Raw genomic sequence first — 27,094 nt, forward strand, 5'->3', positions numbered from 1 at the left:
AAGAAGGTAGATAAAGGAAACCCTTAGTGCAGAAAACACAAAAGAATGAATCAGCACATAATGAGAAAGCTAATCCATTTAAAGACAAAATTGCTAAATTTGTAGAATCATAAAATTCCAGAGCTTGGGAATACCAACTATCAATGAGAAGGAAAAAAAAAAGTCCAGAGACATTAAATAGCTTGTCCAAAGTCTTAACATAAAAATCTTAAGTTCTGAGATGCCTTCAAAATTCTGTTCTTCCTTCCAGTTCTGAGATGCTATGGCTAGTGATTCCAATTGCATTAAACAAAATGCAGACCTAATAATATTTATGTTGATGATCTTAGCGTAAGTTTTTGAGAAATAGTGCTCACCAATTCGAGTCAACCAGATTTCGTAGAGGCAGAAAAACAATGCATTACCAGAACATAATAATGTTTTGTTACATTATTTCCTCAGTAATAATATATTTTCTCAAAGTATGAACAAACTCTCCTGATCACTCAGTTATTTTTATTTGTATCTTATAGGTTAAATGGATTGTGAAATCCACCCTTAAGAGAACATACAGTTACTTTTTAAATATTTCTGGACTTTTTGTGACATATATTGCTTATTTCAAATAAATCAAAACCCAAATTTCAGTATCTTTAGCCTTTCTGTAGCCATTTGCTTTATTACAAAAAAAAAAGGCAAAAGGATATTTTGTCACACAAAGAACAGTAACTTAACAAAACTACATTTATCTTAGTACAAGCATATAAAACTTTTGTGCCACTGAAAGTGACAATTTCTTAGAAGAGCTTTTATTTCCAGAAGAAACAAAAAGATGTGAAAGAAAATTTGGAAAACTTCTCTTGGACCAAGTTGCCTTTTATATTTTAATCTTGTTTGTAACAGTCATCACCCAAAATTGACTGGGGAATTCAGAACCTTCTGACATTTTACTTACTTGCTTTTTATATTGCTTTTCATCCCTTGCAGAAAATTATACTTATGTAAGTTCAAGTATATGATGGGAAGAATCTTATTTCAGAAAATGAGTCTTTACATGATAAAGCTTGAGAAAGCAGCATTTTATTTTCAAAACAGAAAGCAATTTCCATGGCATATTTAGGTTAACCTCGAAATTCCTTCCACACTGTCAGCTGCCTCGAAAATGGATGCTGAAGGTAATCCCCCAGTGACAGCTACACCTTTAAGAGACTTCACATTCATTTCAAATGCTCTGGTACTTTCATCCATTCCCAGAGATATTCAAGAAGAGTATCACTCAATTAGTGTTTTTTAATATTGGTAGGAGTTCTAAATTTTGATAATGTCTATTTTCTGTTTTTCTTTAAATATATATTTGTTCGTTCTATTCTCTGTGACACAGAATGACTGCAGGACATATTACTTAAGTGTGACTAACAAGGTCACAAGATTTGTTTTCATTCAGGGGGAGAAATTTACCTGACTGCTCAGTTTTTGTTCCCTACTCCAGTTACCTAGGCATTTAATACACAGTTTTTGAATGGATGACTAGATTACATGAGCAACATGCTTTGAAAATCCAGCTTTTAGAGCACCAGTGAGTAAATGTTACAGTCAGACTCTAGCACTCTCCTCAGGTTTTGAGGAACAAACAACATACCGGCTCTTATATGAGACTTTTGTGGCCTTTTCCTGAAATATTGTCTATTAATCATTTATACACCATTCATTTCCTAAGAAAAACTTTAGAGAGACTGCTGTAAATACAGCATGTGTACTACCCAGATAGGAATTCTAGTCAATGGAAACTTATTAAGTATTATTTAACAATACCAGTAAGTTAAATACTTCTTTTATTCTCAGTTGCAGCTAGTAACTATTACAAGTAGTAAGGGTTTTTTAAGACCCATTCAGAACTAAAACAACAATATGGAACTCTTCAAATGCATAGAAACATTCCACCATTCCAAGGGAGTAGAGGTTTGCGTGAAAACTTCAAGAACTGTGCTTTCAACTTCTAGCAAATTTTCAGATTGGTAGAGGAATTAAATCAGGATATAACTAACAGGGGACTTCCCAGGTGGCTCATGGCAATCCACTCCAGTATTCTTGCCTGGAGAATCCCATGGAAAGGGGAGCCTAGCAGTCTATAGTCCATAGGGTCACAAAGAGTCAGACATGACTAAAGCGACCAAGCGCACACACACACACACGTAACTAATAGGAATTGTCCCACAAATTATTGCAGAATCCCTGCTTAGTCAGATTGTTTTCTTCTTAATGTTCTGTATAAATTAGCATATTCCATTATCTGAAGATAGGCAACCCCATCTTGTAATGACAGAGAGGACTCCCTTTGAATTCCTTGTATCTTCAGCATCTAAACCATTGATCAATTCAAGGAAAAAGTCAACTGGCCCATTAAGTGAGATAAAGTTATGTGAATCTTATAGATTTTTTTGTTTCTCACTTGTCATAAAAGCCTTGCATTTTTTATTTCTGAAAGTTCTTGCTTGCACTGAGAATATAATAGGAAATTCACCATATATGCAGTTTTATACTTCCTTTTTCAATCTTTGGAAGGACTGATGCTAAAGCTGAAACTCCAGTACTTTGGCCACCTCATGCGAAGAGTTGACTCATTGGAAAAGACTCTGATGCTGGGAGGGATTGGGGGCAGGAGGAGAAGGGGACGACAGAGGATGAGATGGCTGGATGGCATCACTGACTCGATGGACATGAATCTGAGTGAACTCCGGGAGTTGGTGATGGACAGGGAGGCCTGGCGTGCTGCGATTCATGGGGTCGCAAAGAGTCGGACATGACTGAGTGACTGATCTGATCTTGCAATTCAGAAACATGAATCACAGTCAGACTGAATTCTAAAATCCATGGGAAGGGGAACCCAGGGCTTATTTTCTACAGAAAGGCTACATATTACAAGAAAAAGAATAAAGAAACCAATATCCTCCTCATTGATGACCACAACATTTTTGATTCTAGAATTTATATCATAGTCAGTCTGCATAGGAAGTATTTGTTTTGCTGAATTAAGAATGGGTACAAAGTATCTTTCTACTCTCAGTCAAAAGTTAAAAAGTAATAGGACAAGATTTAAATCAGTTGGGTGTCACATTTGGCCATTTTGGAGACACAATTCAAAAAACATCATGGCAGCCCCTGAAGGGCCCTTTCATAGTGTCTCAGATGGTATAGAATCTGCCTGTGATGCAGGAGACCCAGGTTTGATCCCTGGGTCAGGAAGATCCCCCGCTGAGGGGAATGGCAACCCACTCCAATATTCTTGCCTGGAGAATTCCATGGACAGTGGAGCCTGGTGGGTTACAGTCCATGGGGTTGCAAACAGTCAGACACAGCTGAGCAACTAACACTTTCCACTTCAGGAGACCACAGGGAAGAAGAGAAAAAAAGGGAGAAAAAAAGCCATTGCTCTATGAGAACTTCACTCAGCCAAATGAACAAACTCTCTGTTCTTCCACTCTGGTTTTCTCTCATTTTAGTCCCAACCAATTTAGCTATCATCCTAGGCGTGTGACTACTGCTGGAGACTTAAGAAAAATATACCCTTTGATACCTAGAATTAGGCTTGGTAATAAAATCTTGACTTGCAGACAAAATAAAGTGCTTCCATTACTCCTGTGTAAACCATAGTGTAGTTTGGTCTCCATGTAAGACCACAAGAATTTCTTTCATCACGGGGAAAGATAAAAGAACAGCACCCTGCATGATTAAATTCTCATTAAACTCAACGGACGTTTGACTTGGAAGTAAGAGTAAGGTGAAGTTCCAAGTTGATACAATTTACTGCTTTTATTACAGTTTTGACCACAGGGACTGATTCGGGTCACCCAGTTTCTTTTCCCTGTTACAACTGCTTGACCAATTATCAATGGAATTGTAATTTAAGAGTCTCATATGCTTCTGCAAAATCCAATGATGGGTTGTACAGCTTTGACCTTCTTAAATGTCCCTTGATTTGATTTGATATCTATTCCTACAGAAAAAATATGCTGCTTTGGCTGATCAAAATATTAACCTTTCAAAACCTCCATGGCTATTATAGCTTAGGAGATCATAATTCTTATGGGGAGATGTGCATGGAATAAATACCAGCTGAATCCATATTTATACTAAGCCAATTAGCATTACATCATCATGGCAGAAATATCTAGAACATTACCTCATATGAGAGATCTTCTGGGATGTTAAAATAGATCATGAAAAATCTGAGATTTCTTTTTCATGTAAATGTTAAGTTCTCAATTACGTATTCATCAAGCAAAGTTTTTTTAGGGCCCAGATAGAAGCCAATATAGTATGCAAATGTTTTAAATAAAGTCATCTTCATGCATTTCATCCTTCAAGAGGAAAATCAGTGCTGGGGCTCTTGAAAGTATTTCTAAATGGGTTGATAGATTTGACTTTTAGAAAATAATCTGACCTGAGGCTCTAGGACCCCAAAACAATCAGACTACCAAACACAACACACACACACACACACACACACAATATGGTCAAAATCAAGTTAAAGTGAGCAGCAGGAGCTTAATTTATGACATGAATAAAGCATCAAAAAAAGAGCTTATAGGTAACTGATTCTCACCTATTTGAAGACTTATAAAATAGGAGGGCTACAGAGGAAGACAGAGTTAAGAGATCGGTGGTAGAATGTGGGTTTGGTGTTTAATGACTGGGTATAAATCTTGAGCCTTTTTAGAACTGATTAGCCTAGGACCCTGTTTCTCCCCTTATGTCATTGAAACCGTGTCACCAGCACCCAAAGGACTACCAAGAATATCCACAACTGTCACCCCCATTGGCCAGATCCTAAAGATGCCCCTACCTGAAAATGCTAGACCTTTTTTCCTCAAAGAAAGAGGTGTTTTTAATTTACTGTTTATATGTAACAAATTGGAAAACTTCAAATGTTGTCAATGAAATCTCTTAGAAACCAATGCAAATGTACTTGCTGTAAACCCAGTGCTAGGGAACTATATCCTACCTTCCGTATATCATCTACCTTGGCCCTTGACTTTCTGCCTAGAGACCTTTCAAAAGAAGAAATTTAGATTGACTCCAAGTTGTGTATTTTAGGACTTGCAAAAAAAAAAAAAAAAACCTTTGCTGGACTAAGGTGATCACAGGGAAAACATGAGAAAGGAAAGGAAGAAAGGAAGGTGCTAACAGACCCTGAGCATCCTTCACCAGACCCCCTGAAACACAAGTCCATAGTCAAGTGGTCAGTGCCCTGGATGACTGTTCATACAGATGTTAAGAACACTGTTCTGTGGCGACACAGATAAGCAGCCCATTCAGCGATTATGAAGTATTTCCTCCCAAATGTATACAAATGATATTTCCAGAGCATTCCATAACTGTCATTCATATATTAATAGGAAGTCTAATACATATCACTTTATTTTACACTCAGCATTAGCCAAAACTGAAAAGTCAAATAAAATTTTTCTCAGAATGAGTAACCAAATGATATTTTTGTCCAAGCCAAATAACAAAGTGAGTATGAGAAGTCATATTGATGGCCACTCCCACACAAGCCAAGTGAAATACAAAACTGAACATTTTTTAAAAACTCATTTTTAATTATTTGGACCTTTCAAAAACAATGCAGTATATTGCCATGAATAATATACATTATTTTCTTGTTGAAACACAATATGTATAAAATTAAGATGTATTTGAAAGTTTAGGCAAAGGGTTGGAGTCTGATATATATTTAGAAGAATGGGAAAAACAATTTTATACATATATAATATATGTTATATGTTCCCAACCCAGGGACTGAACCCAGGTCTCCTGCACTGCAGGCAGATTCTTTACCACCTGCTTCCCTGGTAGCTCAGACAGTAAAGAATCTCCCTGCAATGCGTGAGACCCAGGTTCGATCCCTGGGTCAGGAAGATCCCCTGGAGAAGGAAATGACAACCCATTCCAGTATTCTTGCCTGGGAAATCCCATGGACAGAAGAGTCAGCAGGCTACAGTCCATGGGGTCAGAAAGAGTCAGACATGACTGAAGCAACTTAGCATACACATTGCTATTATTCAGAGTTCATTGTAGCCACTTGGAAAAAATGGAAAAACTATGTGTTCATACACCATTAGGTTAAGTGGATATTGCTATAAAATCATTATACATCATGTGGGTTGAATTTTAAATCAATTTACTAGAGAAATACACTTACTTGAAAACATTAATAGTTAATAGCAAATGCAGCCAACAATGAAAACTATTATATGGAATTACCTACCTCTGCCCACATCCTTACAAGCATGTACACTCTGTTTGGTGTTGAGTGTAGTGAAAAGATTAATATATGCTGACTTCCAAAAACCAATGAAGGAAATGATTGTCAATTCAAAGGGTGAAATTTCAATAGTGAAATCTTAATAACATGTTTCTAATAGCCTTTGCCCTTGCTTGGGATTTGTTTTATTGGTAATAAAAAGTTTATCCAAATTATATATATTTCAGTACTTCAACCCATGGTCTGTTTTCTGCAAAGCCAGCTTATCTTACTGGACTCAGTTTTAGCAACACTTTCTCTGGAGAGCTTCCCTTGGCTACCCAGCCATGAGGCTCTCTCACTCTCTTCCCTCTACCCTTGACTCCAGATTTCTATCAATTCACCTTTCATAAAATCTCTAGCATCTTCTCTTTCCTTTTCCTCTGCATTATCATTTCCCAAAGTCACGCTGCCTTCTCTACTGAACTTTATTCAGTTGTTTCTTAACTTTATTCAGTGTGTCTCCTGGTGTCTTTCCTGAATAAAATGGCCAAATAGATCTAAGAAGAGCCTTTTATCAGGTAATTCCACTTTCAAAATGTTCAACGACTACCTATTGCTAGGATGACTTGTAACAGACAAATTTTCCAACCGTGAAAGAGGATGTCATTAATGGGCTTAAACCAGGGTGACACAGGCAAACCAGAACTTACAGAAAATCAACCCAGTGCCAACTCAGTGCTTCTCAAACTTTCTCATACAAATATTCCTAAGGGTGGGATCAAACTCTCAAGGTCAAATTTCTTTTAAATTTACACATTTAAAATTCTTAAAATACTAACATTGTAGTATATATTCATGTTTGTTTTAATATAAACATAATGTTTTAAGTCCCAACAATCCTTTTACATGAGCAAAAGTGCAAAACATCTTACCCAAAATCCTGGCATACAACTGACCTCAAAGAAGACTTACTATCACGGCACAACTTCTAACATCCCTCTGTGGCATAGTCTTTGAGAAGGCTGTGTACTGAAACACAGGGAACGCCATTCACAAAGATTAAGTGAATGATGCTCCCTGGAATGAGCTGAGTCATTCATCCTTAAGTGAATTCACTGTTCCACCCATAAAAGTTTTCCATATGGTCTCTTTAGAAGACCATTTCCATGTCAACAATAATAAATTTGGGTTGGTCAAAAAGTCCATTTGGGAACTTGTTATGGAAAAACCCAAATAAGCTTTTTGGAACCCAATAAAATACAAGATAATCAGTTAAAGTTGAATATCAGAAAAGCATAGAATGGCTTTCAGTATGTCCCATGCAATATTTGGATTAAAGTTAACTAGATGTTGGTATTTTTATTTGCTTTACATCTGGCAACTCTAACTATAAAGTCATTCCTGACCACCCTCGCCACAAACCCAGGACTTGGAGGTTCTTCTGAATTTCTAGTACAATTCATCTGTACCTCTATTTGACACTTACCTTATTTTGCATGTGTTTCTGTCGCTTTTTAGCTTCCCTGGTGGCTCAGATGGTAAAGAATATACCTGCAGTGAAGGAGACCAGGGTTAGATCCCTGGGTTGGGAAGATCCTCTGGAAAAGGGCATGGCAACCCACTCCAGTATTCTTGCCTAAAGAATTCCATGGACAGAGGAGCCTGGTGGGCTACAGTCCATGGGGTCACAAAAAGTCAGATACAACTGAGCGACTAACATGGTTCAGTTTCACACTATCGCTTTTTACATCTGTATACTTCACTTCCCTGACTTGAAAGCTCCTTAAGAATGAGGACACATATATCATATCTCTTTGTAATTCCATAATGCCTCACAGAAACTGTTGACCATGGATAGTGACCATAAATACTTTTTAATTGAGAGACATTCAAAATCAATGAGCAAAATACCCAACAGTGATTCACAAAGCAACTGCTTTCTGTTCCATTCAGGACTATGCTGTAAATTAGTTTATAAATGAGTAAGATGCAACATTTGCCTTTAAAGAGCTTAGTTTAATAAACAAAAAGTACACATCAAAAACTAGTAATGAAGGAGTCTTGTTGTTCAGTTGCTAAGTCATCTCCGACTCTGTAACCCCATGGACTATAGCCCACCAGGTTCCTCTGTCCGTGGGATTCTCCAGGCAAAGATACTGGAGTGGGTTGCCATTTCCTCCTTGACGGGATATCTCTGACCCGGGGATCAAACCCAGTGTCTTTTATGTCTCCTGCACTGGCAGGCAGGTTATTTACCACTAGCACCACCTGGAAAGCCCAGAGTTTGCTCTAATTATGTCCATTGAGTCAGAGATGCTATCTAACCATCTCATTCATTCTATACCATCCCATTCTCCTCCTGCCTCCAATCTTTCCCAGCGTCAGGGTCTTTTCCAATGAGTTGGTTCTTTGCATCAGGTGGCCAAAGTACTGGGGCTTCAGCTTCAGCATCAGTCCTTCCAGTGAAGGAGCAGTATATAATCAAGTAGAGCAATATAATAAAGATTAGGTATTACAGCCTACTAAGAACAAGAGGAAATGACAACCCACTCCAGTGTTCTTGCCTGGAAAATCCCATGGATGGAGGAGCCTGGTAGGCTGCAGTCCATGGGGTCGCGAAGAGTCGGACACGACTGAGCGACTTCACTTTCGCTTTTCACTTTCATGTGTTGGAGAAGGAAATGGCAACCCACTCCAGTGTTCTTGCCTGGAGAATCCCAGGGACGGGGGAGCCTGGTGGGCTGCCGTCTATGGGGTCGCACAAAATCGGACACGACTAAAGTGACTTAGCAGTAGCAGCAAGAACAATAGGAGATCAATGTGGATAGCAGCCCTAAGAGAGGGAAACAGTGAGGAGCGGGGATCTGAATGGAGATTCCGATCTTGGGAAGGATGTAGATGAGAGGAGAGGATTAGAAAGGGCAGTGCCACCTAGGGGAAAGTGTGGGTAGTGCAGCAAGGGAGGAAGAGACCCATCTTCACAGGCTACCTTGCAACTCAGCCGGTAAAGAACCTGCCTGCAGTGCAGGAGACCCGGGCTCGACCCCTGGGTTGGGAAGGTCCCCTGGAGAAGGAAATGGCAACCCACTCCAGTATCCTTGCCTGGAAAATCTCATGGACAGAGGAGCCTGGTGGGCTGCAGTCCATGGGGTCGCAAAGAGTCGGGCATGACTGAGCAATTAACATTTAATTACTTACTTACTTTGCTACCTGGCAACAATCAGAATTTCCTTGGGCTGTGGTTTCAACTGGCTTTAAGGGGTTGCCTAGGATTCAGAGCAACTATAGGAGTGAAAATCTACGCCATATCTACTGCTGCTGCTGCTGCTGCTAAGTCGCATCAGTCGTCAGTCAGGCTCCTCTGTCCCTGGGATTCTCCAGGCAAGAACACTGGAGTGGGTTGCCATTTCCTTCTCCAATGCATGAAAGTGAAAAGTGAAAGTGAAGTCGCTCAGTCGTGTCTGACTCTTAGCGACCTCATGGACTGTAGCCTACGAGGCTCCTCCATCCATGGGATTTCCCAGGCAAGAGTACTGGAATGGAGTGCCATTGCCTTCTCCATATCTACTGCTAGAGAGAGTCAATCATGCCATGTAGAGTCACAGGCCCTGATTTTTAAAAATAACCAAGTGCACTGTCATGTGTAAAGCAGGTAGCTAGTGGGAACCTACTATCTACAGCAGGGAGCTCAGTTCGGTGCTCTGTGATGATCTAGATGGGGTGGGAGGGAGGTCCAAAAGGGCCGGGATATCTGAACAGACATAGCTGACTCACTTAAATTCACAGCAGAAACTAACAACATTGTAAAGCTACTATACCCCAGTGAAAAAGAGGGATGCTATTAAAGAAATCACACACAAGAAAGAAATCATCCACAGATATCAACTGGGGTTGTCCCTAGAGCACCTTAGAGTAGGAAAAACAGCGTTTCTATCAATCACAGTTATACATTACACATGGGCGCCGAACGTGCAGGTTCCTGACAACATATACACCCATATCAAGCACAGTTAGAGCAGTGAGTGACCTTACTGAAAATTAGTGAGCTGCATTTCCAAGAAACTAAGGACTGATGGTGAAGAGTGTTTTCTTTTGCAGAAAGTCTTTTTCTTCTACACCTTTAATCTATTACTGCTATAAGAAGGAAAGTCTTTTTTTTTTAATTGAAGTATAGTTGATTTACAATATTGTGTTAGTTTCAGCTGTACAACAAAGTGATTCCGTTATATTTTTTTCAGATTACTTTCCATTATAGGTTATTACAAGATATTGAATATTGTTCCCTGTGCCATACGGTAAAGCCTTGTTGCTTATCTATTTTATGTGTAGTAGTTTGTACCTGTTAATTCCATACTTATCATTTATCCCTGCCCCCAATTCCTCTCCACTTTGGTAACTGTAAGTTTGTTTTCTGTCTATGAGTCTGTTTCTGTTTTGGATATAGATTCAATGTATTATTTTTTAGGTTCCACATAAAAGTGATACCATGTAATATTTGTGTTTCTCTGTCTGACTGACTTCACTTAGCTTGATATTCTCTAGGTCTATCTATGTTGCTGCAAATGGCAATATATCATTCTCTTATATATATATAATATATTATGGGAATAGTATATAATACATAAATATAGTTGATGGGAACTCGGGTTGTTTCTATGCCTTGGCTATTTGTTGCTATGAACTTTGGGGTGCGTGTATCTTTCCAATTTAGAGTTTTCATCTTTTCTGAATATATGCCCAGGAGAGGGATTGCTGGATCATATGGTAGTTCATTTTCTAGATTTTTTTAAAGAAACTCCATACTGTTTTCCATAGTGGCTGCACTTATCCCCACCAACAGTGTAGGAGGGTTCCCTTTCCTATGAGACAAAATGTCTTTTATTTTGCTTTTGGATTGTCCTTCCCTAATAAGGTTGATATCTTTAACATGTGCTTCTAATATGTGTTTAATTTTGCAAAGCATTTCAGATACCATATGGCATCCTCTTACTAAAAACCTTACAAGCTACAAAGGCTTGCTGTTTGGTTTTAATCTGTTCATGGAATTATATACATTGAACCACAGAATGTTCTTATGTGGTATTGTGATTCACACTGAACATCCATCTGAAGATTGGCTTGAACCTTTATAAGGGACATATTTTATTAACTAAATAGTCACATAAGACAAAGACATATGGTTTCAGCCTTCTAAAATTCCAGAGGCAATCAATAAAATCTCAGAGAATAGGTATTAGCAGAACTGTTTTGGTACAAGGCAAATTGTGTTGCTTATTATAAGGAAATAAACTAAATAGGGAAGGAGATTCTTTTAGACAGAAGCTCAGGATGTGTTAGGTTGCACCGTATGCAATATGGCAATATTTGACCTTTGTATGCTGTTCACAGGGCTTCCCTGGTGGCTCAGATGGTAAAAAATCTGCCTACAATGCAGGAGATCCAAGTTCGATCCCTGATTTGGGGAGATCCCCTGGAGAAGGGAATGGCTACCCACTCCAGTATTCTTGCCTAGACAATTTTACAAGTAGCTAGAAACCTCTTGGCAATCTTAAGACCTTGATTTACTACATTTTCTCAAGACCGCAACTTTGTCACTAGTCATATATGACATCAGCCTCTGTGGTCCATTTCATTTGAAAATTGATGGTAAGGTGGGTGGACAGTTGACTAAATGATCTGTTAGAACCTTCCCAACTTAAATTTGTGTATCTCTAAAGCATCCAAATATTGAATCTATTTTCTACTGGCTAACTGCAGATGCACCTGGCAATAATCCCCAAACAATCTTCTGCGAGTTCTCACCTTCCCAAGGTACTCCTCTCCCATGGGTTGCATAACCATCAGAAGACCCTGCCAAGAGGCACTAGCTCCCTGTGAGGTTCAATATGTTAGGACCTCACCATCTGTTTATATGTTCTCATAAGTTAGTGAACAAAGTCTCTCTATGATTCTTCTTTCATTTTCCTTAATTTATTATTCTTGAGAATTAAGAATCAACAAAGGCTAGAGAATCCCACCTCCTTATCCCCATCTGTTGTCTCAGTGATGGCCAATAGTGATAAGAGGCCCCCACGGTCACCTAGGCAGGAGGCTTCTTGAGGGGAAAAGGGAAAAATGAAATGGGAGTTGGGGGGGCTGAAGGAGGAAGGAGGTCCGAATCCCTGCAGCTGCTTGGCATCCAAACTGAGCGTGCAGAGAGGAAGGGAGATCCTTATCAGACCTCTGGTCCAGGTTTGTTTGTGGAAAGAGGGAGATAAATGAAAGTGCGCTTGGGCATGAAGAGAAGGCAGCAGCACTGGTCCCTGGAGGATGTATTTGCTTAATAATTGTCCTGATGAGTTCTCTGCCTCTTCCCAAATGAATATGTGGCCATTCAGATTTAACAAAGCACACCTCCTGAAACTGACTTATATACAACAGACCTGCACACACATGTATAGAATGAACTTATCTCTGTCCATTTTGTCTGTTTCTGTTTCCTCCATATCTTTCCTGTCTCTCCCTCCTACCTTGCTGGATCTCAATTCCTTCTACCTTCCTGTTTTTCTTTAGCTCCCTTCCCCTCACTTCTTATCTAACCTGCAGTAATTTGCCTTTTATGTCCTCTGTAATAAGAAATATGCACCCCAGAGTTCTGTTTCCATCGAATTTGTGAGAGAGAGTCCCTACCAACATTCATTCTACAGGAGGCTATAACAATCATTCAGGTGAAATGAAGCATTCAGAGGAAATTCAGGAAATGAGAGATACTAATCTTGAGCTGTTTGTTTCAGCCTACAAGGAAAAAATGAAGGAACTGTCCATGCTGTCCCTGATCTGCTCTTGCTTCTACCCGGAACCTCGCAACATCAACATCTACACTTACGATGGTGAGTTGCCTACAAAATGCCCCTGCTGGCTGGACCACCTTAAAAAGCTTGGATGTGGTTGTTTCTCTTTCACAGCTCCTCATATAATGAAATCAATATTTTGTAGATCTTACTATTGACTTGCCGGATCTAGCTAATGGGTCTTATTGATTGCTATTTGCTGAAAACAATATGAGTTTGATGCTAATAACAGCACATTAATGTCTCTTAAGAAAGATGGCTGAGCTGTTATTAGCCATCTTATCCAGCATATCAATATCCACAATATGTTCAAAGCTTCTCTTTGCAAATAACATAATACACTAAGCTATAATTAGAGATCACCGTTTGCAAGAAAATGCTTTATAGTTAGAAAACTCAGGAAAGAAAATCAGCCACCAACAGTTTATGCTTTAATATAGTCTTTATGAGGGTTTCTCAGGTGGTGCTAGCACCAATGCAGGAGACATAAAAGACGCGGGTTTGATTCCTGGGTTGAGAAGATCCCCTGGAGAAGGACATGGCAACTCACTCCAGTATTATTGCCTGGAGTATTATTGCTCCTCTGTCCATAGGACTGGACAGAGGAGCCTTGTAGTCTATAGTCCATGGCATTGCAAAGAGTCGGACACGACAGAAACAACTTAGTACACATGGTCTTTATAAAATCCCCATATTTTCTGTATGCATCTCAACAACCTAATGTTCCAATAATAAAACTGACTTATGACTGAAGTCCAGATAAAGAGGGTAAATGATTGGCATAGCTGTGAACCTTATTTTGCAGTGAAAACCTTTTGGTTTGATTTATCCTTGTTCATTCTGCTTAGTTTGATGACCATCCTGGTTCTGCCACTATCTGCCTGACCTTGGGCAGGTAACTCAGATTCTTTGAGCCTTATTTAACTCTAGTATCTTCCTACCAGCGTTTTTGTGGAGTTTAAATGGTTTAACGCAAGTTTGTGGCATTTAAATGGTTTCATGTTTAGCACAGAGCCTGTCTTCTTGTAAGCATTGAGAATGGTAGCTGTCATTATCAACAATACCATCTTCACTTGACGTGGTGTATATGTGCTCAATGCACTCATGTCCCACTCTTTGCGACCCCATGGACCATAGCCCATCAGGCTCCTCTGTCCATGGGATTTCCCAGGCAAGAGTACTGGAGTGGGCTGCCATTTCTTTCTCCAGGGGATCGTCCTGACCCAGGGATCAAACCCACGTTCCTTGCATCTCCTGCATTAGTAGACAAATTCTTTACCACTAGCACCACCTGGGAAGCCCATCTTCACTTATTTCTGTCCATTTATCTAAATGTTTGGTGCTGTTACATGTGTAGTAAAAATGAGGGATGTTTGGCTACCTGTTTGGCTCATGACAATTTTTTCTTTTCTGTGTGTGTAAGGAAATACATTACAGGTAAGGCAAAGGGATGTATGGCAGTTAACGGCTTCTATGCCTTTAAAATACTGCAGGACTCAAAGGAGTTTTTCTTCCAAACTGATTCTATCATGAATATGAATTAACTGTTTCACAAGGGAATGCCTTTCATGCACAAAAGTTTCAGTTTCCAACCAAAATTCTCATTAGCAGGCAGGCCCATGCTTACTTTGCGTAAGTCCATGCAGTCAGCAAATACACTGGACTACTCTTCTGAGGCACTGATGTATCACCGTGTGTTGTCACTGGGGCTTCAGTGATGACTGTGGCTCAGGAAAGCCAATGACAAGCACGGCTAAGGCCTCTTCCAGGCACTCATGGCCTTGGAGAGGAGAACTACAGCATGCAGATAGCCAGCGAGTGGAGCACAGTGCGGTTAAGACAGAGGTTATACACATTTACTGGTAGGACACAGAAGATAGTGATGGTGTCTGCCTTCTTAGGGATTGCAGAGGGGGAACTGAAAATCAGAAGCTGTATATAAGCTGAGTCTTAGAAGTAAGAAAGACAGTTCACCATGGCTCATGCACTATTTCCTTAAAGAATTGGTAGAGAATTTCAAATTCCCAAAGTCTTTAACCTTGCCTTGTGTTTCTGTACTGGACAATATTTATTGTAGACAACATTACAACAAGCATTTACGGTAGACCAACATTATAATAAGAATTAATAAGAAGAAGAAGAATTGTTTACATTTATAAAGCCTGTGCTTTACATTTAGTATCCTTTAAAATCTTTTTGGAACTTGTTCACAATTGAATTTTTTTAACTGCTGTATTGAAGTAACATACAAAAGCCTGCATATATTTAATGTATGTAATTTGATTGATTTGGACAAGTATCCTTTATCTTTTAATTTCACCATGGTCTTGTGAGAAAGGTGCTTTTCATCTGCATCTTTTAGATGAGGAAAAGAAAATCTTCCCAGTATCACACACCTAGTAAGAAGGGCTTACTAGTAGTAGTAGTAGTAGTAGAAGTAGTAGCAGTCGCTCAGTCATGTCTGACTCTTTGCGATTCCATGAACTGTAGCCTGCCAGGCTCCTCTGTCCATGGGATTCTCTAGGCAAGAGTACTGGAGAGGGTAGCCATTCCCTTCTCCAGAGGATCTTCCTGACCCAGGGATCGCTATATGGATGCAAATTCAGGCAGTTCTGATTTTGGAGTTTCTAATTCTGTCCATTTAAAATCCCATCACTTTACCAAACAAGTGATTTTTGTTTGCTGCTGTTCTCTTGAAATCCTTTTCCATAAGTTTACATATTTTTTATAGAATTGTACTTAAGGTATAAGTACAAATTTGGATGCCTTCACAAAGATTTTGAATATTTTTATAATTGTGAAAAAACCCACATCATTTTTAATATACTTGTTGAACTGACTTTGTATAAGCACACTTCCCAGGTGGTACTTGTGGTAGAGACATGCCTGCCAATGCAGAAGATGCAGGAGATGCAGGTTCAATCCCTGGATTGCGTAGATCCCCTGGAGAAGGAAATGGCAACCTACTCCAGTATTCTTGCCTGGAGAATCCCGTGGACAGAGGAGCCTGGTGGGCTACAGTCCATGGGGTCACAAAGAGACATGATTAGCAACTGAGCGTACACATATGATCTGTTAACATTCACAGATCTAAATAAGTTCAGTTCCTGTTCACCTGGCATCAGTCTAGACCACAACCTCAAAATACGCTAATCAGATTGCTAAAAGAATTTAATGGAAGCAAATAGTCACATCAAGAGAAGTGATATTTCTTCTTTGCTCTGCTCTAGTGAGAACTTGCCTGGAAACCTGGCCAGCTTGGTTACCACAATTTTCAAGGGACATTAATAAATTAGCAAGCCCTGTGAAGTTAGGGAGTGATGTAGCAGTAAGGATCTAAAAACAGTGTCATTTTGGGGCACTGCCAATGTTTTAACCTGGGGAAAAAATTGAAATGGAAGATTGTAACTATTTTAAAATACTTGAAAGATGGTGATGCACAACAGAGAGTAGCCTAAATTTGGGTGGGTTCAGAGGACAGAACAAGAAACAGGGGGCTAAAATGAGAGGGATGCAGTCTGAGGATGAAAATCAAAAACACTGTTGAGAGTTGTCTAATGAGCTTTTTAAAATCAGCGTATTTCACTAAGCTGTAAGATGAGTAATTGCATTAATGTCCTAGCAGATGCTAGCTGTCACTCTATTTTATTTTATAAATTATATTTTTATATTTTGAATCATATTATGCATTTATTTTCAGGTTTTTTTCCATTGACTTATTATGCAATTATGCAGTTGTTGAATGTAAATATTGTTCAAAAGTACAGAGTGTACAAATTAGATAACCACCACAATGCTTCTTCCCCCCCGGCTCCTGTCTACAGCGGGGGAATGATGAAGCATTCCAAGTAGCAACAAAGTACAAGCAAAGGCATTACCATGGGACTCTGCCTTACTGTCTTCATTAGACTGTAAGCACCTTGAAGACAGGGGCTCCCATGACAGTGTCCTCCCCAGGGCTGACGTTATGCTGCTTGATGACTCAGATCAACAGCCACACTGAAAGGCAAAACAGAAACCAGTAGGAAACCCTGCACATTAGCCTTGAATGGGTTGAATATCGTGTTGGCCAAAATGTTTGTTTGGCCAACCCAGTATTTCCAACCATTCAAGGCTAATATTGAATGTAATATTGGTTGTAACCCAGCTCCTGTGATTCCCAACCATAGGATTAGGTGTGAGAACTGGAGGACTTTGCTACTTTCCTCGTTAATTAGTTTCCAACTATGTTTCCAAATGTTTCCAACTAAGGTGATTTCCCAAAAAATAAATAAACCTTAATCTGAGCTACTTGATTTTCACATGAGGCTCCTGTTTGTTCAAAAGGAAAATAAAGTTTAGTTTAAAACTGAGTCAGGCTAACTTTTTTCTGGGCATGCCTACCATGATTTAACTCCCTATGGACAGTGTTGAATTTCCTAACACTGTAAGTATTTATTCAGTTAAAATAGATCCTTAAATATACTAAAGAAAGAGGTCTTATATGTTCAAAACAAGGTAGAGCAAATGATCACATGTAGCATTTTATTCATCTTCATCAGAATAACAAGGCCACTTTTAACTGCCAGAGTGCAAATTATTTAAGTAAATGCGTGCCTGTGTTCTGTATGCTTAACCTTCTCAAATATTCATCTCTCAGATATGGAAGTGAAGCAAATCAACAAGCGTGCCTCTGGCCAGGCTTTTGAGCTGATCTTAAAACCACCATCTCCCATCTCAGAAGCTCCACGAACTTTAGCTTCTCCCAAGAAGAAAGACCTGTCCCTGGAGGAGATCCAGAAAAAACTGGAGGCTGCAGAGGAAAGAAGAAAGGTAACTTTTTCATAGGTTTTTTCGTTTGTTTTTTAAATTATGAAAGCATAATAACACATTTACAGGAGACTTGGGAAATAGAGGGCTTCACTGGTGGCTCAGGCAGTTAAGAATCTCCCTGCAATGCAGGAGACCCAGGTTCGATCCCTGAGTCAAGTAAATCCCCTGGAGAAGGGCATGGCTGCCCACTCCAGTATTCTTGCCTGGGAAATCCCATGGACGGAAGAGCCTGGAGGTTTATAGGCTGTCGGATCACAAAGTATTGGACACGACTGAGTGGACTAACACTTATTTAACACTGGAAAATACAGAACAAAGTTACATATAGTACTGATATCTATTACAGTTACTTTTTAAGTAGATAAATTAAGATTTTAGTTGGAGCTTCAATATCCATAGGTTTTTTAATTCTGCTCTCCTTTCTTACCTTCTCTCTCTACCCCTCTCTCCCTTCCCTGCCCCCTCCTCTTTCACACACACACACACACACACACACACTTCTAGCAGAAGTTCCAAGAGACAATGATGCCTGAACCTGCAGCATTCCAACACATGTAGGTCTTCTAGACATAGATCCAGACTAGTTCAAGTAAAATCTGCTGCTTTGAGGGTAGTTAAAACCAAAGGTCTCAGACACTGAATTTTAATGCTTTAGTGCCCTTTCCCTATCTTGGGTCCCTTTTGATAAAAGCCTCCCTGCCTTAGCCTATCCTCACTGTCAGGAAAGCACAGCCTTAGATAAGGCGCCTCCAGGGGTTGCATGGGGCGAGGGGCCAAAGCTTTGAGTCCTCCCTCTCAGAGTCCGCATCGTGGATGGTTTTCCTTGGAACAAAAAAGCACCAGGTACCCCGCTGAGATGTTTCCTGCCCAGAAATGCTGTTCACCCCCGGGGCTTGCCCCTGTCCCCTAGGCTTCAGTGCCTGTCCTTGAAGTTAGTTCATCCAAGGTCAGTACCCTCTCTGGAATCTATGAGTATCTTCCTGTATTCATATCTAAGCCTTGATGGCATTTTTTCTTTTTTCCATTGTTCTTTATTTGTATCCAAGAGCTTTTCTTACAGAACTAAATCTTTAATTTTCCACAATCAGCTGAATAAAAAAAGCCAAGGGTATTAAAAGTGGAAGACATTCAGAAACCCCAAGGACTATGTACATAGAAACAGAAATTATGCTTGAATATGGGGGTACCAGTTTTGTGATTATGGAAGTCCATCCCATCAAGATGCTCTTGATTAATTCAAATAAAATTACTATGTTGTACTTTTCACTGACTTTATCATGGTACATTTTTAGAACCACATCACTAAAAATATGCTGCATGCATGATCTTATAACATGACTGGAAATGGCATTTATAATAATTTTAAATTTCATTTAGATGCTTGTAAAAAGTCAGCCAATAAATTAAACACTTCTGTGTTGGATACCTACAAAGAAAATGAAGATAGCTCTTTTCCTAAAAACTGAATTCTTTAACAGGGAGTGCAGAGCAAACCCAAAAGTGTGTGTGTGTTTATGTGCTTGTATATACCTACATATACACACAATCACACAAATGCACACACTTACCTGTGCGTGTGTGCTAAGTCGCTTCAGTTGTATCCGACCCTTTGAGACTCTATGGACTGTAGTCCTCCAGGCCTTTCTGTCCATGGAGTTCTCCAGGCAGGAGTACTGGAGTGGGTTGCCATATATCATCAAATAACAAGACTTAAAGATCGTAAATCCTAGATTAAATTTTCTGAACCCAAAACTACTTTTTGTCTTAACCTTTATAGTTGGAAAGTCTTCCTATATTGTGTCAATCCTGATCACAATTTCAGTTTTTACTCGTGAAGTTCTCTTAACATCCAATGAGTATTTCTTTAAATATTATTTATCGTATTTGGCCAATTGTTGTTGTTATACAGTTGGATTTCAAAAGGAGGAAACTAAGTGACTAACCCGAAATATATATATAAGAAGTTGTTTTAGAAAAATTTATCAGACTTTTTGCTGTCCTTTATAACTTTGTTCTCATAGTAAAACTGTATTAATGTAATTACTGTCCTTTGAGTCTGTTTCCAACAGATATTAATAACTAACTACAGTAGTAGAGAACATGTTACAGTCAAGGTAATTTAAAGTTCTCCAAAGCATTGGCATCTTATAGGTAATAGTTATAGGACATAGGTTGAAATATAGGGATGCTATGACTTGATTAGAATTCAAAGCCACTCACTAACCTGAATTTGAAAATTAGAGATGAAAATTCAACATCATGGTTTAAGGTGTTGCTGGCATATTTAATTAGAAGGAAAATATTAAAAGAACACAGAGATGACCAAAATTAACTGGATATTCTCATAAAAATCCCTGAGTTAACTAATTACTGATTATGGTAAAATTCATGTACCCTGAGGACAATAAATTATCAACACTTTTATGTTTGAACAATTGAATTGAACTAGAAATTGGCTGAGTGACTAAAAGACATCTACAAATGTAATCTTTCAACATTGTGACACCCAGGAAAAATGTTCTTTGGAGCTCTTTAAAAATCAGCATTCCTTCACATTTCTGCTCTTATTAAAATTTGCAAGGCAAAAAATTATTATATAGATTACATCCTGGTAGTGTTAATTAGAAGAAAATGTAACTAATAGAAAGTGCCAACTTAAGAAATCATTAAGTGATTTTTTTTTTCTATTGGGTTGTGCTGACTTAATTAGCACTCATTTGAAGAACTTCTAATTCTCTTCAAAGAGCCTTTAGCAAGTGCATATATCTCAGTAACTGAGGACAAGCATATAAGCAAAACACCAACTCAAAGCAGAAGAGACTATGGGACTAAAACCAGCTTGATCCAGGAGATTGATATTTCTTTTTACATTTTTCTTTTCTTTCTGCAACTAATTGGTTTCAATATCAAGGAATTTTTGTTTCAGTCAGTCCCAAATTATTTTTCTCACAAATCAGCAACTCCAGCAGAAAGAGAGCTTCTCTTTCCTAATAGTTCTAGCAAAAGTTATAGAACTGAGTCTCAGTGACCTGTCCTGGATCACATGCCCAGCCCAGTAAGATGGTACTAAATAAAGGAGGACAGAGGGAAATGGTAGTTCTGGGGTGAAAAGTGCTCTTCATATGATGTGGTCAGAAAAGGCCTCTTGAATGTAAGAACATTGGAAAGAAACCATGAAGGGAGTGAGGGAGAACATTTGTAAAAAGGCAGGAAGGTGAGGAGTAAGCCACATGACTCTTCTCTGGGGGCAGAATTTGAAGTAAAGAGAATAGTAAGGGCAAAGGCCCTGAGGTAGCAATCTGCTAGGACTATTCTGGAAATAACACAGAGGACAGAATGGCAGGGCAGAAGGAGCAGGGGGAGATGGTAGGAATTGAGGTCAGAAAGTAGCATTTTTAAAGACCGACTTCAAATGAAAAAGGAGGTCATTAGAAAGATAAAAACCAGTTCATTCCCTGTGAATCACAGCATCTTTACAGAGAAATGTCTACTTTAAAAACCTGAGTGACTAGAAAAATAGTTTCAGATAAATAGAGAAGACATGAAAGCATTCTAGAGTAAAGAATGGTTCCCAGAGATGAGAGTACAGAAAGTCTGTTTTCAGGGCCGTGGGAAGACATAGGAGTTTGAGCTAGTGGACTTGGGTAAGGAGTTGGAGAGGAGTGAGGTGAGATTGTAGAGGGCCTTGAATGCCAAGTTAGGTGTTCAAACTCCATTTTATCTGAGAAATGAGGAGTCACTGAAAGCTTTCAAAAATACACAGATGTCCAACCTAGCTAGTGACCAACAACATTTGTTTTGCCCTAGTTCTTTCCTTTCCTACAAGCTGAAAGTTTGTAAAGATTCCGCCAGCCGAACAGGACATTTAAATAGGTATTAAACAGTTCCTTTTGTCATGGTTATGATCAAAGCAATCTATCAATTCAGTTCAGTCACTCAGTCAGTCATGTCCAACTCTTTGTGCCCCCATGAACTGCAGCACGCCAGGCTTCCCTGTCTATCATCAGTTCCCGGAGCTTGCTCAAACTCATGTCCATTGAGTCGGTGATGCCATCCAACCATCTCATCCTCTGTTGTCCCCTTCTCCTCCTGCCTTCAATCTATAACTACCAATTAATATTACTGAATATCATAAAATAAGCATTAACTCACTACACTGACATAATTCTACCTCAAAGTAAATATAGACACAAAGGTGAAATATGATTTTTGATATGGCCTTTAAAACAAAAAGGCTATGAGACCTCTCCCCCTCCATTGGGCTTCCTTGGTGAGTCTCCTGCACTGCAGGCAGATTCTTTACTGTCTGAGCCACCAAGGCCCCTTACCCACTCCAATAATCTTGCCTGGAGAATCCCATGGACAAAGGAGCCTGGCAAGTTATAGTCTATGGGGTCACAAAGAGTTGGACACGACTGACCTATTAACATTGGTACTCATTGGTACTCCCCCTCCATTGGTACTCTTGAAAGATTTGCTCCTGGGACCTGAGTCAAGGGACCACATCTGGGAAGCCGTGACCTAGGCTGTGCTGCTGTAGACTGCTGAATTTAGAACTGGAGGGCTGCCTCTGGGGCATTCCCTGTGGGCTCAAATTCGCTTTGTGTTCAATGCTTTGGCAGTTTCCCCACCTCCCTACTCCATCTGTTGATATGGCAGCACTGACCATCTGGTCACTACATTGAACGCTCCTCCCATCAGGTTCCTCTGAACCAGAATTAATGCTCCATTGGTGAGCTGATAGAAGAGTATTATAAAAGGAAGAAGTCCTTTTCCTGATTTTTTCTTCCTTCTTTGATTATCTCTGAGAATCAGTATTCATCTCCATCAAACCACATTACCTCATGAAGTCAACATAAAGCTCATTATCTGAAGTTAAATATTCCATCCAGCAGCTTACCCACATGGATGCAATGATATGAACACTTCAGTCATCCATCTGTCCATCCATTTATTTATTTACACAGCAAACATTTATTTAGTAAGAGGCAACAGAGCTAAGTCAACCCTAGGTCCCAGTTGGCCCAGGACAACTCCAGCTTATTCCTGCTGTGTAGATATCAGTATTGTCTCAGTTGCATAAGGATCTCAGATTAGACAATAAATTATATGATTATTGTAAGCCAAGCATAGTGTTTAAGAATATCTTTTAAAACATCATGGTTAAGAACACATGGTTAAGAGAATGCCTTTGATCAAAGCCTGGTTTCACCACCTAATGGTTGTGTGACATTGGGCAGGTCACTAATCTCTCTCTGTTTTATTTTGTCCATCCGTAAAATGAGACTAACAGTAGGACCCACATCCTGGAGTCACTGTGTGATTTAGAAGAGTTACTCCACATAAAGGCATACCACAAGCACTGTGAAAGTGTGAGCTACTTTTGTGTAAAAACATACCTAGTTCCCAGCCTCACAGAGATGACAATCTAGTAAACTCATGATTTTATAAATTTTCTCATTAACACAGATATTGAAATGTTACATACATTTTGTGACTATTTTTAAACATTATAAAATACCAGTTATCAAACTATAAGAACAGTTTGATAAGTAACATATATAAATAGTTCAGCCTAACTAAAAGTAGCTGGAAAAAGATTGATATTATGAAAAAATGATGAAAATTTAAGGAATTGGATGACATTGATAAAATCTCATGACAACATAGATTAAATTACAAAGAATACTACTCACCCACTCCAGTAAGCTATAACTGGCACGCAGACGATATCGGCACGATCAACTCCAAAGTCACTGAACCTCTGAAAGAAAGTCGTGTTGCTTATTCTTAATAATATGGCCTCAAAGTGGATCATTTGTCACCAAATCTGATAGGCTTGCCTCTTCTGTCTGCAGGCATCTCACATTGCAGACAGCAATTCAAGTAGAAGTCAGAAAAAGAGGGGGTGCTTTGTATAACAATGGATTGTGAGTCAAAGTGTTAGATTATTCACAATTCAACACTCAGGAAGCATTCTGCTCCTTAGAGAACATAACACGTGCCCTACAGACTCTTCATGCATGTTATCCCCTCTGTGTAGAGTGCCCCCCTCCCCACCTTCTGTGATTCTTTTCCTGGGAGTTAACCGCAGTGAGTGCCTTACAGAGTCTGGCAAAGGGCTCATTCTAAAGGTCTTTGGATTTTAATCATTTTAAATTTCATCTTATACATCTGATTCTTCTACACAAAGTGAATAGTAAACCCTCTATAAAACCCATATTTAACGAGGCTTTATTTGTGACTTTAGCTGGGTTAATACTGTTTTTTCACTGTTAATAGGAAAGCAAATAATAAGATACACATCCTCTAACCTACTACCACAAAAGTACTTAAGAACTAGGATATCTAATGTCTGATAAATGGTTCTAGAAGGCAAGGAATAGTAATATAGCTAAATGATGCAAGGGGACAGGAACATAACAAGTTAGAAATATGCTTACTTCAGAACATACAGAGATAGACACTAGCACTCTCTAAACTATAGTCTTAAATCTGCTCTGTGTACACAAAGTAAAATGAGTTTTATTATACCACTTAACTCAAATTTATCTTCCATTTCATTTATATAGTAATTAAATGCTTATACTCAGTAATATAAGAAATGGTAATGAACCTCTTTGGAAAATTATATAGTTAAAGTGTTCCTAAATGTACAATAACTCTGCTCACTATCTCATTATTTTTCCCTTCACATACCTCTCTTGTAATTATTCCAGCGGTACCAAGTTCAGCGTGAGGAAGTTTATGCCTTGAATAGGCCGTTCATCATTAACAAGCCTCCACTATTACAATAGCAATATGGAGACCATCCGTCCCTTCATCTCCCAGAACGTCATGCTGGATGTCTTAGTTCTGTAAATACTTTGCCTTGACATTTGCATTATACCAGCTGATCATTATCATGCCCTCAGTTTCTATTTCCAAATTTCTGTGACCTTCAACATTAGGTACATGCTATTCAGAAATGTTTCTCCAGGGTCAGATCTTTTTTCCTTAAGCAATTTATTTTTAACAACTTTCAACAAATCCCGCTTCTCCAGCTTCCCCATCAGGCAATCAAGATTCCTTTCTGCTAATGTGCTCAAGTGAGAAATAAAACAAGAATACCCACTCAACCAGGGCTTCCCAGGGGCACCAGTGGTAAAGAGCCCACCTGCCAATGCAGGAGACATGAGGCATGGGTTCGATCCCTGGGTTGGGAAGGTGGCTTGCCATTCCCCATGGAGGAGGGAATGGCAACCCATTCCAGTATTCTTGCCTAGTGAATCCCAGAGGAGCCTGGTAGGCTATAGTCCATAGGGTTGCAAAGAGTCGGACTTGACTGAAGCGACCGAGCACGCACACACACACACTCAACGATGTAGCAAAATCTTCACTTCTACTGAAATTAAGGAAAGTGTTTCTTCCACTTTTGTGTACTCGATCCTCACACTCATTTCATGTCATGTTTTAGGGCAGTTCTCTGGACCAAATGCTTATTTGCTCCTTGATAGAAATATGAGAATCAGAACCAGCTAGGCTGTGACTGAGAGATTAAGCTATATTCATGAGAGAAGCAATTTATCCCCAGGAGTAAAGTTAGAGAAGTTATTCTGAATGTCGGGCTTTGTAAGAAGGAAGAATTATGACTTTCTGCAGCAATGCAGTTCCAGAAATCTTAGAAACTGAGCTTGAGGCCCTCAGGTCTGTTAGCTCCGTGGAAGAATTTAAGAGTTGAGTATTTATGAGGAAGGATCAAAATGGGGAGGAAGACATTTTCTCAGTGAGGAATTCTCTCCATAATCATCTCATCCTATATTTGAAACGTATATAATTGTGAGGTCCTACGAACACCTCTGTGGAGGCACTGGTGGCTATAACAGGTGAGCGGCCCTGAAGGGTCGCCTGGCCCAGCTTGGCAGGCCCGCTTCATTTAGCAGCGGCCTCACATGAGAACGCTCTGTTCTGCCTTCTGTTTCTGTTTCACCCCATTAATTGAACTAAAGAAATGCACTTGACACCTAGGCTGGGTAATCTCATTTAGCCCCAAGGACTGCAAAAGTACTAATGCTGTTAATTGAGGCATTTCAAACTGAGCCAAATGCCACACTCCTCTCAGGGCAATAAGCCTGCCTCCATTACTGTTCATGGGCCCCGTGGGAAAGTGTGTTCACACAGACCAAATGTGTCCCATTCCGGCAACAGAGTTGAAAAGGAATGTGTTGCTCTATTACCCTTTTAATGCCAAAGGCTTCCCTTCTCCATCCTCTTCCCCTGCTGTCTCCTGGCTGCTTTCGACTCTTTCATAAAAGAAAATTAAAAGTGCAACTATAAACCTCAACCTACAATGCAATTTCACAAAGTTCCAAATTTAAGCATCTGAAATTTAAAAATGATGCAATTGCCTCTTGAAAACTATTAAAACTAGGAATGACACAATTGCCTCTTGATAACTGTCTGTGGTAACTCTCTCCATGAGAAAGGGACACAAAAAAGTCCAGGTAGATCCTCTCTGGGCAGCACTGGAAGCTCTGATCTATGGGAGGAGGTGGAGGGGAAAGGGACTTACTAACTCACTGAGGAGAAGGTTCACGTATCTGCTGCCTTCAGCAGCCTTGGCTGATGGACTTTGTTGTCAGATCAGATCAGATCAGTCACTCAGTCATGTCCGACTCTTTGCGACCCCATGAATCGCAGCACACCAGGCCTCCCTGTCCATCACCAACTCCCGGAGTTCACTGACACTTACATCCATTGAGTCAGTGATGCCATCCAGCCATCTCATCCTCTGTCGTCCCCTTCTCCTCCTGCCCCCAATCCCTCCCAGCATCAGAGTCTTCTCCAATGAGTCAACTCTTTGCATGAGGTGGCCAAAGTACTGGAGTTTCAGCTTTAGCATCATTCCTTCCAAAGAAATCCCAGGGCTGATCTCCTTCAGAATGGACTGGTTGGATCTCCTTGCAGTCCAAGGGACTCTCAAGAGTCTTCTCCAACACCACAGTTCAAAAGCATCAGTTCTTCGGCGCTCAGCCTTCTTCACAATCCAACTCTCACATCCATGATGACCACAGGAAAAACCATAGCCTTGACTAGACGAACCTTTGTTGGCAAAGTAATGCTCCACTTTTGAATATGCTATCTAGGTTGGTCATAACTTTCCTTCCAAGGAGTAAGCGTCTTTTAATTTCATGGCTGCGATCACCATCTGCAGTGATTTTGGAGCCCCCAAAAATAAAGTCTGACA

At 39.6% G+C, this 27,094-nt stretch overlaps 1 protein-coding gene across 1 annotated transcript in view; it reads left to right on the top strand.

The window, feature by feature from the left end:
- The window catches only part of STMN2 (stathmin 2), a 57,239-nt gene that overhangs the window by 16,457 nt on the left and 13,688 nt on the right, over positions 1-27,094 (top strand). The window contains exons 2-3 of the mRNA XM_010863393.1: positions 13,000-13,095; positions 17,696-17,868. Of these exons, the coding sequence (XP_010861695.1) occupies positions 13,000-13,095; positions 17,696-17,868 (269 nt within the window). The remainder of the gene's footprint in view (positions 1-12,999; positions 13,096-17,695; positions 17,869-27,094) is intronic.

This window comes from Bison bison, unplaced genomic scaffold (genome assembly GCF_000754665.1).
Source record: "Bison bison bison isolate TAMUID 2011002044 unplaced genomic scaffold, Bison_UMD1.0 scf7180017864491, whole genome shotgun sequence".
In the NCBI taxonomy this organism is placed as follows: domain Eukaryota; kingdom Metazoa; phylum Chordata; class Mammalia; order Artiodactyla; family Bovidae; genus Bison; species Bison bison.